The sequence below is a fragment of the Aegilops tauschii genome, chromosome 5, assembly GCF_002575655.3.
Source record: "Aegilops tauschii subsp. strangulata cultivar AL8/78 chromosome 5, Aet v6.0, whole genome shotgun sequence".
NCBI lineage: Eukaryota > Viridiplantae > Streptophyta > Magnoliopsida > Poales > Poaceae > Aegilops > Aegilops tauschii.
In genome coordinates, this window is record NC_053039.3 from 538,689,263 (window position 1) to 538,702,266 (window position 13,004).

The 13,004-nt window shown below is 47.2% G+C and overlaps 2 protein-coding genes across 3 annotated transcripts; one reads left to right on the top strand and one right to left on the bottom strand.

The window, feature by feature from the left end:
- Positions 1 to 1,114: 1,114 nt before the first annotated feature.
- On the top strand, positions 1,115 to 2,851 carry LOC109735930 (amino acid transporter ANT1). Its single transcript, XM_020295130.4, has 2 exons — positions 1,115 to 1,552; positions 1,755 to 2,851. Exons 1-2 carry the CDS (start codon positions 1,355 to 1,357, stop codon positions 2,823 to 2,825), a joined length of 1,269 nt encoding a protein of 422 aa, XP_020150719.1. The 5' UTR covers positions 1,115 to 1,354; the 3' UTR covers positions 2,826 to 2,851.
- Positions 2,852 to 6,652: 3,801 nt separating this feature from the next.
- LOC109735929 (uncharacterized) lies at positions 6,653 to 12,432 on the bottom strand. Of its 2 annotated transcripts, none has more exons than XM_020295128.4 (4): positions 12,243 to 12,432; positions 11,901 to 12,043; positions 10,823 to 10,991; positions 6,653 to 9,864 (listed from the first exon to the last, which is right to left on the bottom strand). In XM_020295128.4, exons 2-4 carry the CDS (start codon positions 12,012 to 12,014, stop codon positions 6,872 to 6,874), a joined length of 3,276 nt encoding a protein of 1,091 aa, XP_020150717.1. In that variant the 5' UTR covers positions 12,015 to 12,043; positions 12,243 to 12,432; the 3' UTR covers positions 6,653 to 6,871. The 2 variants fall into 2 exon arrangements, with proteins under 2 accessions (XP_020150717.1, XP_020150718.1); XM_020295129.4 differs by having other exon boundaries at positions 11,901 to 12,039; positions 12,243 to 12,416.
- Positions 12,433 to 13,004: the final 572 nt, after the last annotated feature.

Below are 13,004 nucleotides of genomic sequence, written 5' to 3' on the forward strand. Positions count from 1 at the left end.
CTTTGCAATTGTACACGGGTTTGGATGCATGAATTAGTTGCACACGCGTTATACCCCTGCAGTTGCATGTGGGTTTTAAGTAAATTGGACGTGAGATATTATTGAGAAAAAGAAAAGAAAAAGCAAATGCTTCTATATCAACCCCATGTGGAAAAAATAGGTAAAAACATGATAATTTTTTGGGTGACAAAAAAAAGATCAAAAGGCAACATACAAATAAGCAAATAAAATAAAAATCCATGTAAAAAAATAAAACAACGAGGGAGAATAAAAATTGTTCATGCTTGTCAAAATGTATGTGCTACAAAATTTTAGATGTATATTGAAAAGAAGTAACATAAAAAAAGAAATAGAAATAAAAGTAAAAGGAGCTGAATAGAAAAAATACATAGTAAATACACTAAATGGAAAAGGAAAAGGAAATACAAAAGAAAGGAAAAAGGCTAGATTTTTATAGAGCAGGGAAAAAGCTAGGCAAGACGAGTACACGAGTTCACAAACATAGTGAGCTGCCCAGTAAGATTTCACTGTAAGATAGAGAGAAAAATAAAAGAAGAAAGGAAATACAAATATTTACATGGAAGACCTATGAGAAAAAGAAAACAGGAAAACGGCAAGCCAGAGCCCATAGCCCAGACAGGAAAGCAAGTTAAGAAGCCCATACATAAAGGAAGGCAGACAACCTCTCCGCTGCCAGCCTCAGCCCGTACGTGTTTTAACAAGAGGTATACAACAGCGACAAACAGCGATCAAATTCAATTAGCACAGCTAGTCTCGTCGACTGAGACTTCGCACCCGTCAAAAAAAAGTCTCAGTCGACTGAGATTTAGCAGCGCCCAATATAAATTGCAAAAAAAAAAAATGATCTGCCATTGTCAAAAAAGAGGGTGTATTAAAACATGCTGTGCTAAACTCTGACCTGGCTATCTTTCGCTCGCTCATACTTACCTCGTATATAATGACAAAGGAAAGTGTGCCGTGTGTGATTCCCCAGCCTATTATTAACCCATTTTCCACCGGAAAAATCGTTGACGATCTGAAACGACATGATCCATCCATCCACCTAAGTTAGATCCATCCTAACCAAAACCACTTGGAAAACCCTGCACGGCGTGCACCATGTGTTTTCCCCACGCAACCCGACAGCGTCCAGCGCGAACCCCCCATACGCCACCACCTACCGACGCGACGCGTCGTCATCATCACCAGTGATCCATCCTCATTCTCCTCCAAGAACCCGGTGGAACGTCGCGAGATCGCCGGCCATGCCTTCTCTCGCTGAGCAGCGCTCTCACTGATCTTAAGCTGCGGCTCCGAGACTGGCTCGCTGCTTAGCCCGTCGGACCATCCCTCCATGACGCCGGAGGTGAAGGTGCCGCTGCTGGAGGGGCGGGGCGCCACGCCCGCGCAGACGCTGGGGAACATCGTCGTGTCCATCGTCGGCACCGGCGTGCTCGGCCTGCCCTTCGCCTTCCGCACCGCCGGGTGGCTCGCCGGCGCCCTCGGCGTCGCCGGCGCCGGCGCCGCCACCTTCTACTGCATGCTCCTCCTGGTCAGTACCCATTTGCTCCTTCTCCAGTCCCCTCTGTTTCGGTACAGTATCATTTCTTGGATTTCATATAGGACTCAACAAGCTTCACTTCGTTTTAGTATACCGTGACTGGTTAGTCAGCTTGATCTGCTCAGTCGATTAGCCTCATCGTCAAGATTAGTCACGCATTCGCAGTTGAATTTAGTCGTTGTTCGTTCTGAAGCTGGATTGCAGGGACAAGCTGCGGGAGCAAGAAACAGAGGAGGACGGACTCGGAGTTGAGCAGCGCTGCCATGGCGGCAACTACACCTACGGGGATCTGGGCGAGCGAGGCTTCGGCCCCATCGGTAGGTACTTCACGGAGGCCATCATCATCATCGGCCAGACCGGCGGCAGCGTGGCCTACCTCGTCTTCATCGGCCAGAACCTCAGCTCCGTGCTCCCCGCGCTCTCGCCGCCCGCGGTCGTCCTGGCGCTCCTGCTGCCGGCCGAGATCGCGCTCTCGTTCGTCCGCTCCCTCTCCGCGCTGGCGCCCTTCAGCATCCTCGCCGACGCCTGCACCGTGCTGGCCGTGGCCGCCGTCGTCAAGGAGGACGTCCAGCTCCTGGCCGAGCGCGGGCGCCCGTTCGCCGGCCGGAGCGCGTTCGCTGGGCTCTGGGGCGTGCCGTTCGCCTGCGGCGTCGCCGTGTTCTGCTTCGAGGGGTTCTGCCTCACGCTGGCGCTGGAGGCGTCCATGTCGAACCGGGGCAGGTTCCGGCCGGTGCTCTTCCAGGCCATCGTCGGGGTCACTGTCGTCTACGTCGGCTTCGGCGTCTGCGGCTACCTCGCCTACGGCGACGCCACCCGGGACATCGTCACCCTCAACCTCCCGGACAACTGGTCCACCGCCGCCGTGAAGGTGGTGCTGTGCGTCGGGCTGGCGCTGACGTTCGCGGTGATGATGTACCCGATCCACGAGATCGTGGAGGCGCGGCTGCTGGCGCCGGGCGGGTGGGTGCGGAGGCGCTGCGGCGGCGTGGTCCAGCGGGCGGCGCTGCACCTGAGCCGCGTGGCGGTGGTGGCGGCGCTGGCCGCGATAGCGTGCTTCGTGCCGGCGTTCGGGGACTTCGTCGCGTTCGTGGGGAGCACGGTGTGCGCGCTGCTCTCCTTCGTGCTGCCGGCGCTCTTCCACCTCCGCTTCGTGGGGCCGACGGCGAGCCCGTGGGCGCTGGCGGTGGACTACTTTTTGTTGCTCGCCGGTCTGGTGTTTGCTGGCCACGGGATGTATACGGTGTTGGCACCGAGTGACAGTTAGAAAATGCTCATCAATTTCGTACAGTACACACACGCGCACAAAAAAGAGTGAATCACCGTCCAAATTACTCTCTCGTCCAGAAATATTTGTTGGAGAAATAAATAAAAATGGATATATCTAGAACTAAAATACATCTAGATACATCCATTGCTCCGACAAATATTTCCGGACGGAGGGAGTAGTTAACAAAGACGTGCAAAACCAAAGAGCGTCGTCTCTTTTAATCCGCTGGTGGGTTTTACATGCGCCATCATGTTTTGTTAACACTCACCGGTGGATGAGGATCCCCAACTAAATGCACCTTGCCCACCGGCTTCACAACTGCAAAACTCCATCCCTCCTTTTTAAGTTCGACATTCACAAGGCTTTTGATTCAGGCAAATGGGAGTACATCATTGATCTCCTGTGGGAGAGTGTTCCCAAGCAATTTTAGAGTCCGGAACTTTGGATTGTAGCCCTCCTTCGCCCCTCATCTTCGAGGATCCTTTAAGCAAGGGTCTTCCCCTCTCTGTTTGGCAACACAAGAAGGTGGATCTTCAATTCCTTGAGGATAAAGTCGCGAGCAAGTTGGTCACCAACGAAGGCCAAACCATTACCACCATTGGACGCACGGCCCTTGTCAAGTCCGTCATCACCTCCCAAGCGGTCTACTTCATCACACCACTTGTTATTTTGCAATTACTCTAAATAATGTCAACAAGCTTGAAAGTATTTCCTTTAGTCCGACTCGAATAGGACGGCGGGTGCAAAATGCAAGGTGAATTGGGTGGTCGTTTGTCGGTTGCATGAATATGGTGATCTAGGGGTCCTCAACACCGACAAGTTTGTGCAAGTCGTGCGCTTGAGATGGCCTTGGTATGAGTGGACGGAGCTGGATGCGGGTTGGAATGGGAAATCTGTGTGAAGAAGAGGATCTAAATTTCTTCTATTCCTCAACAACCATCACCGTGGGGAACGGTGCAAAAAATCTTTTGGGACTCTCCTTGGCTCCTCGGGCGCAAGCCCAAGGACATTGCTTCGCTCAACTTTGAGGCTTCCTTGAGAAAGAATTGCAAGGTGTGTAGGCCCTTAAGAACAACGCATGGATCCTCAAGATCAACCCTTCCACCATCGTTTCCATCGAGCACATCCGTCGATTTTTCACCCTTTGGATGCTTGTGAACGATGTCCATCTTGATGAGCTCTTCGATGATGCCATTGTGTGGAAGCACGCGGTTAGTGGGCACTACTCTGAGGCCTCCGCATACAAGGCACAATTCATAGGCATGGTTCTTTCTCCCATGGATCAAATGGTTTGGAAGGTTTGGACACCACCAAAAGCTAATTTATTTGCTTGGCTGTCTATTCAAGATAGAATTTGGACCACCGATAGGTTGGCTAATCGAGGCTGGCCAAATTAGGGTCTTTGTCTCAGTTGCAAGAGGGTGCAAGAGCACGCATGACATCTCTTTCTCAAATACCGCTACACCATAAGGCTTTGGAACTCGGTCATTGAGAATTTTTGCCTTGAGCACATGGACACTTCCTCGTGGCATTTGGAGGGATCCATCAAAGGATTGGTGGACAAGTTAAACTGGCGCCGACACCCCCCATACAAAGCCATGACCTCACTCGCCATGCTTGTGTCATGGATCATTTGGAATGAGAGGAATGCCCGAGTGTTTCGTCACAAGAGCGCTCCATCGCCAATCTTGGTCAATTCCGTTAGTGAGGCAAACCTTTGGGTCACCACCAGAGCAAAGTAATTATGGTCAATTGTTCTGCGAGAATAATCATTCATGTGGTGTAAGGGGGTCAATTGTAATCATCTCTTTCGTCTCCTAAATTAATAGATGAGACAAATCTTTTGCCTTCATTTGGAGAGAAAAATAGCCCATAGGCAGTGGTATACTAGTTTACACAGCGAGAGGAGAGGTAGAGGCGACAAGACATAGCAGCCTCTTTACTAAACCCGAAAATTCAGAGTGAAAAATCCGAGTTCCTAAAAATATATGTAGTTGAAAGGTGCTCATTGCGAAAGACACAGACATTGCGGGCATCCCAAATTTTCCACAAGATGGCGAGGGCGACGGTAGGCCAGATGTTGATGCCGAGGCCGCCCGGTGTGATGATCTCACAGACAAGGTCGATGGAGGTTGGGATGTCGAAGCCCAGGAGCAGCCAAACCTGTGTGGCCTTAGGGCACTAGAGAAAAGGTGAATCGCATCCTCACTGTGGTGATCACGTCGCGAGCATGAAGAGTTAGAGGATATGGTTTCAAGCGGAAGGCTCGCCTTTGTGTTCAACCTGTCTATGAATAGAAGCCAAGCAAATATTTTGACTTTGATTGGGGCCATCGAGCTCCAAATGTAGCCAACGTTGATGTCAACCTCGGAGTCAGGGCGTTTTGATCTCTCCATATAGAAATACAAAGAGTATTGAAATCCATGGCCTCTTGCTGTGAAGAGATTTGCAAATCAATAGGTGAATACACAAATCTTGATGAGATGCAAATAACATATCTAATTTTGAATGGTTCTAAACTTGAGATGTACGACAATTACATGTACGATTTTGATACGAAACCGCATAAATCAGAAGAATGATGTGATCTAATAATTTGCTTATTGCATCGTCCATAAATTGGATGTGGGGTGTCAGTACGCATAGCATCTCTTCTTCTTTAAACTTCAGCAACTATATTCAAACGATGTGTTATCTATCAGGGAAAGGAACTAGAGAATCAAGGGTTAACATGCCAAACATCCCGGGTGTACTAATAAAAGTGAAGTGAGCTAGCTCATGCGCGGCAACATTAGCTTTGAGATACCAATGCCAGTATCAAGAAGAAATGCATATTGAACCAAATGCCCTTTTGTTGAACCAAAAGAAAGTACCAACAAGAAATGCATATTGAACCTCTGGTGATGAATTTTTACACCAAGGCCCTTATGTTTTTGTTATTATGGCGGTTATTTTCTCCACCAAAGAGTGTTCCCCTCCGTGCTCACAAACACGAGCAACATCTCATCCAAGAGACTCCCAACATCTAAAACAGCTTGTACTAAAATCGAATGAAGCATGACTCTCTGCACAAGTAAGCAGTTCAAACAGGGCACACGAACAACCCCGACTCCAATACCGATAACAGAAGCATAGCAAAGATTTTCTGACAACTAGTGAGCATAGCAATGTATGTTCCGACCAACTGGAAATCAAACAACAAACAAGTTAATTTGAGTGAGTTCAACTAAGTGGAAATCAAACAACAAACAAGCTACTTTGGATCCAGAAGATATAGCAAGGATAATGTCCAACACAGGACCGACCACCGTTTTCTGTTCCGAGAAAAATAGGCAAGCAGTGTCAACGGCGGCAGCAACTGGGGAGGTTTCTGGAAACTCAGAACATGCAATTTGGCCATCAATCTGACATCAGGCTAGGAACAACAGTCAAACTGAAAACCGCTTCAAGATTCTTCCTAGTAAAATGAAATCTACCATCTGGAAGATAAACTACATTTCAAGAGGGCAACATCGTCTTCAAAAACTTGATGGTAGTCACCATCTCGAACAACAAGATCTAACATTATGAGGGCCCTGATGCTAATGTGATCCCAAGGTATGCCGCATGCCTTCAAGATCTTCAATTTTTTATGAATTTCCTCATCAGCCTTTCTACATTCGACGTTGACAACCTTGGGGTGTGCACACTCAAATGATTCTACTATTGTTTCTACGGCCCCTGTTGCTCCTGTGAGGTTCTATATGATATACAAATAAATTAACTTAAGTTCAGTATATATAGAAAGTTAAAAATATATGTTGTTTCATGGATGCACTAATTACTTTGGAGTTGCGAAAACAATCGTGCCCCACATTTTCAATTGCTACAGTACATTTTTACATATACACAGAGCCAAAGGTGCTGTGCACATGGCTCACAAGTTATAAGCCTTCTGCTACTTATTCAGACATGCATTACAGTATTACACCCTTATTAGACAAACTATCATCTGGGATGACTTACCAAACAAAAATTGTCAGGTAAGGAAGGCGATGATGGACTTAGCTGAGTGAGACCAACTTCTTCTCCAGGCGCTTTGCTGAGCGAAGGGCCTCCAGAGCCTCTGCCTGCTTCCCTTCGCGCTTCAAGGTGAGGGCCTTCAGTTTCTCAGCCTTTATCTGTTCCTCGAGCTGGCTTTTCTCTGTCTGAACCTTGCTTGTGGCTGCGACGGTTGGCCTTGCCTCTGCTTTCACCAAAGGTTGAGGGCTCGGAGATTGCGTGGACAGGTCAGCTGCGCTCCAGCCGATGGATTTCAGGGCAGACATCATTTGAGGATCAATAAGATCTTCCACAAACGCGTCACTTGCTTCAGACTTTCCTCCAGAGTTTGAACCCTGGCTATCTGACTCTTCCAGTTGGCTCTCTAGTGACTTGGCCAATTCGAATTCCGCATCTGCTTCCGCAGTCTTTCCTTCTCTCCTCAACTTGAGGGCGTTGCGCTTGTGAGTGAGGGATTCACGCTGGATTCTGAGACGGTCTCGGCTGGACATTGCCTTTTGAGGCTCAACGGACTTGTTCTCCTGTGCTGGAGGGGCATAGGTCAACGGGCCGGTGTGGGTGGTGACGCTGGCAGACTGCTGGATCGAATTGCTCTGCTGCACAGCTGATGTGGCTAACTCATGTGCACCATCCTCACTGTCTTGTTGAGGGGCTTCAAGACGCTTCTCTAAGAGTTTTGCTAGTTTCAATTCTTCTCTAGCTTCTGCCAACTTCCCTTCTCTCTTAAAAGCAACTGCTTTTCTCTTATGGAGTAAGATATCATCTCTGAGTGTGTCGCCTCCATGTGGCTTCGGAGGTTCTTTATGATCAACATCAGAAGGTGAATGTGATGCTTCTGCAGTTTGCAACTGATCAGCGATAGGTGACCTGGAGAAGGCTGAGTATGCTCCATCACTAGTTACCTTTGATTTGTGGGCAGGTTGAGAAATGACTGTTTCAGTTTGTGGTTTGCTTCCAGAACTAGCTACAGCGTCCATTGACGCACTAAGTTCAGCTGCATTCACTGGCAACAAAACATCCTCCTTCAATGTATGTCTTATTGAAGATGCAGTAGCATGAACATTAGGGACATGTTGAATATCATTTTTGTTTTCCGTAGTCTCATGTTCACCAGGACCTGAACCTTTTTGAGAAGCAGTTGAGTTAGCCAATTCTTCTATCTCCGCCAGTTGCTCCTCCAAGACCTTCGCCTTCTCTAGTTCCTCTTCAGCTTCTGTGTTCTTCCCTTCCCGCCTAAATGCAAGAGCCTTCCTTTTGATAGCAAGCAATTCCTTCTGAATCTGACCCTTATTCTTCTTTGGCTTCTGAGCAACTACAGGTGAACGATTCAATGGTTTATCTGTTGTTTTCACAGAATCATTATCATCATCTTCCCATCCCATATTTTTCAACACAGACAGCAATGCTGGATCCTGCATGTCATTGTCTGTCACCTCAGGTTCATAGCCTTCATCAGCAAAATCCAGACTAGGGGGTTCAGCAATGAGTGGGGACTTTGAACTAAAGCCCATGTTTTCCCTGGCTACGGGTCTATTGGAAGAGCTTTCAAGCTCTTCGAGTTGCTTCTCAAGAATACTGCCTTTCTTCAACTCTTCCTCGGCTTCATCCACCTTTCCTTCCCTTCTCAACGCTAGTGCCTTCTTTTTCAGAGCTAGCAGCTCCCTCTGAATTGCAAGCTTACTTTTCGGTGCTGATACACGACGCGTGTTAATCTCTGTGACTCTGATATCTTCAGTGTGTGTGATTTTCTGTCCTGGAGAAAGGACCTCCGACTCTGGCTGTTCAGTTTCCAAATCCTTCTCAAGTAGCTTTGCCTTTTTAAGCAATGACATGGTCTCTGCAACATTACCAGCCTTCTTGTGAGAAACAGCCTCTCTTTTCAGAGCAAGCACTTGTTCCTTTACTGCCTCTCGATTCAAAGAAGAAACAGGTGCATGGCTGTCCATTTGGTTGTCATCATCTTCACTCCAACCAAATGATTTTAGGGCAGCAGCCATAGCTGGGTCATTGATGTCATCGTCTGTAACATCGAAATTGCCATCAAAGTTAAGATCATCAGAGACAGCCAGAATTTGTTCGAAATTGATAGCAGGTAGTCTTGAATTGTCATATAATATGTCGTCCTGGTTATCATCATCCATGTTATGAATAATTGCAGCCAAGTCATCATCAGACTCTTCTGCTTCGCCCAGAATTTCCTGTTCTTCCAGTTGTCTTTCCAAAATTTTAGCCTTCTTCAGCTCTTCCTTTGCTTCAGCAAGTTTACCTTCGCGCTTCAGAACTAGGGCCTGTCTCTTCAGAGCATTAACCTGGGATTTGTCAATACCACCAGCTTTCTTGCCCTCTGATGTCTTTGGTGCTACTTCTCTAAGAATCTGTGACAGCTCTCCTTCAACACTCATAGCAGTTGGCCTTGTTTCATCATGAAGATCTGCATCTGACCAGCCTAGATCTTTGAGTTCAGAAGCAAGATCATTCTTTTCTTTTCTAACCCTTTTCCCACTTGGAGCCTTTTTTGTTACAGCGTCATCATAATCCTCAATCTTCTGGGTACCAACAATGGCACTAACATTGGGAGCTTTTGTCGCCATTCTCCTGCTCTTTCTCAATTCTAATTCAAGTGCTGCGGCTTGCCTCTCAAGCTCTTTACCATGCTTGAACGCCCGCAGTGCTTCCTCAGGTTTTCCTTCTGACTTCAGTATTTTGTACTTTCCCTTCTCCTCTACTGCTTGTTGACGCAGTTCTTCCGGAGTAAAAATGGACGCAGTGTTGTTGAGTTCATAATTTTGTGCTTCAGTGGAAAGGCTTCCATCACCATTCCCATCCATACTGGCTTTTCTGGAACCAGAACTGGATGCACTGGCAGTGCTTACGGTTCTCCCAGGAACCTCAGAACCCAGAGATTCCCTACGAGAAAGCTGACCGTGCACACTATCACCTCCAAGAAGTTCACTAAGTATTTCATCCTCTGGTTTAGAAGCTGTTTTTGTGTTAGCTGTGAAAACAACATACATAGAATTATTTGCAAGTCAAGTATTTCTAGCAAAACAGATGTGAAAAGAAATACTCCCTCCATTCCCTTATACAAGGCCACAAACTCAAATTACAGGTACCTAGGTAAAATTTAATGACTACTTTGCAAGCCAACTTTTCTTCTTGTTAACTGGGATCATTAATACACCCACATGCATGCAAGGAAGAAATGAGAAGGAAGTAGCACAGTGTCATTATGACTACATGCATGCAAGTATTAAACAAGTTGTCAGTACGAGAAAACATCATTAAATTTTGCCTCGGTTACTGTTAGTGGCCTTGTATAGATGCAAAATGTATTTTTTCATAATGGCCTTGTATAAGGGAATGGAGGGAGTATATAATTGCGTACTCTTTAAGTTGACAACAGCATACTACTATAACTGGAGTAAAACTTAACCATGTTTCAGCTTGGTGGGAAATAATAAAGAAAGCAATGCAAAATAAACATGAGAACCATCTACAGAGAATAGAACCTTTCATAACAAAGATCAAAATTATATGGTTTTATCAGCACTTGAAATTCTGAGCTGTAGCTACCAGACAAACAGGAACATATTAAATCACGTGAATGGACAAACACTTGTTTAGCAGTAAGAAGAGGAAAGCACCATTGTTAGGTTATTCAGTTAATTATCCCCTGTGTTTTAAACCGCATGGATATACATCTCATACAGAACTCCAAACAGGAGGACAAATGTCGCAGAGCTCAGCCCTGCAGCTCGACTGTGCACAAGTGCCCTAATGTGCTCTGGTTGGGAAGGTTGCATAATACAAAAGCAATTGTGTCCAATGCTGACAATCAGAATAATTTTTAATCAAGCAGGACTCGCCACTTTTAGATGTATCAAGTATCAATCAAATCATAGTTCCTTTGACGAGAAACAAATATGATAGAAAGCACGTGGAAATAAATTGACCTTTTCCGGCTCTATTTTTGTGTCCGTATCTCAACTCATAGCGTGCTGCTTCCTCGAGTTTTTTGCAAGGATCACAAATTCGAACAGGTGAGTCACCCTGTCCACGTAACACCATCCTCTGCTGGGTGCAACTGCTGCAGAAGAGGCCTCCACATCTTTGGCAATGATGCTACATGTTAAATACACAAAAGTTAACACAACTCTTGGTCCAACCATCTCCATAAGATTACAAGAAATGTGAAGTTTCTGTCAAGTGACAAATATGCAAACACTAAAGGTGAATCCAACCATTTAAATTACTGAAACAGAACAAGAGTTATTTTTAGACCCAATAAATCCAAACTTCATGAGAGACCGGCACCAGCAGAAGAACTTTCTGTTTAAAGCTTTGGATTTGCGAATGTAGATTCAGATAGCATAAAACAAACATGCAGCATAACTTTTTTTTATTAGGCATGAAACAGAGAAATTATTAACTTTCACTGCTATGACTAAAAGAGATTATCAGTCGACATACATTGAGGTCATTCCAGTGAGAACGTGCACCAACTTAGTTTTCGCCCTCTGCACAAGCTCATGGGAATGACCTCATCCTCCTCGACATAATCGCAATGCACGGAACTAAAAGGTGTGAAGCTTGCAGCATGTAGTGGTTCTGTACTTTTTTGGGGCTGTGATCCGATCGAGCACTAATAGGCTGAGATGCGTGTCAACACCTCATCTAACCGCCTTGTAAGCACATGGTGAAAGCCCACAGTTCAACCTGTTAAAACTGCTAATTCTTGGTTCTGCATAGTCATAACAGCAGAGGCAGAGCGAGACGTGGCCAGAATTTATCCAAGTAATGAATAGACTTTCTTTGAACATTATAAGTAGTGTGAAACAGTGATCCAAAAGTGAAGGGGATTCCGATGAAATGCAACTGAAATTGGGGTGGACATGACACGCAATATGGCAAAGGAAACTGCAGCACCGTCAGTAAATTATATGAACCGGACTATTGTGCCCGATTCGATCATGGCAGAGGAGTACAGTATGCTTCATACCATCATTACAAGGCCAAGAATCATGAGATTACCTTCCGTGTAAACAAGGAGAACTGAGCGGCGCAGCCCTGGCAGTTGGAGGCATCCAGCACCCAGGTCGCCCCTCGCATCGACGGCTTGGGCGGCAACCCGATCTTCTCCAACATGGCTACTGGCAGGAAGAAACCCTGCCTGCCTGCGAGCAAAGAACTCTACAGGTTAAATCTAATCACTAGAACCCAGATGAAGTTAATCAGAGAGAGCGACGGCGACGATGGAGAGGGGCGCAAGCGCAACTCCTGACCAGCGATTGGTGGATCTGGAGCAACAACTCAGGAGTGCCGTGCGGGTACGGTGAAGGCGGGGTGGAAGAGGAGGAGGGGGAGGAGGCTGACCTTGGTCGAGGGAGGAGGAAGACGAGCGCCGGGTCGTCGGCGCCCCCGGACGGGGCGGAGATTAGAGGCGGAGCGGGGAAGAAGCACGCCGCCGGGCCGGAGTCGGGGTCGGAGTCCAAGGGCAGGGGATCTTGCAGGGTTGCCCTCGGAGGTCTTCCTTTGCTTGGGTGGGTTTCTCGTAGTACTTTTTGATGGAAAAAACATGGTTCTTTTTTTTATAGAGTAAAATGCACTGGCAGTCACTGAACTTGCGAAGAGCGCTCACTTTGGTCACTGTACGTAGAAATACGGCCAATACGGTCACCCAATACGACAAGACGTGTTTGTACGGTCACTGTTCCCCGTATGCCACCCGTCGCCGTTCGGTTTGACCACGTGTTGACCAATCCTAGACGCCAGTTGGCATTAAGCAGGCGGTAGCGTGGTGTTTTTGCAGAATCCCCCCTGGTTCATTGTGCTTTAGCCGAAAGCGCCTTGCCTGTTCGGCTTCGATCATAACGAGGGGAGGAGGAGGAGAGCAGAGGAGGCGATCGTCGGCGGCAGCGCACCATCTCCGGTCATCGAGATCGCGGAAGGGCCGGAGTTGCCGCGGAGGTGCGCCGCATCGCGTCGCTGCCGGAGGGGCGTCGCATCCTCCTCAGGATGGCGCCTGTTCGTCGACCAGATGGAGCTCCTCCACCGTACTATGGTAAGCCCCACTTACATCTGCCATGATTGGTGCTTGCAGTCTCTGATTGCGCGATTTAGGGTTTGGCATTGTGC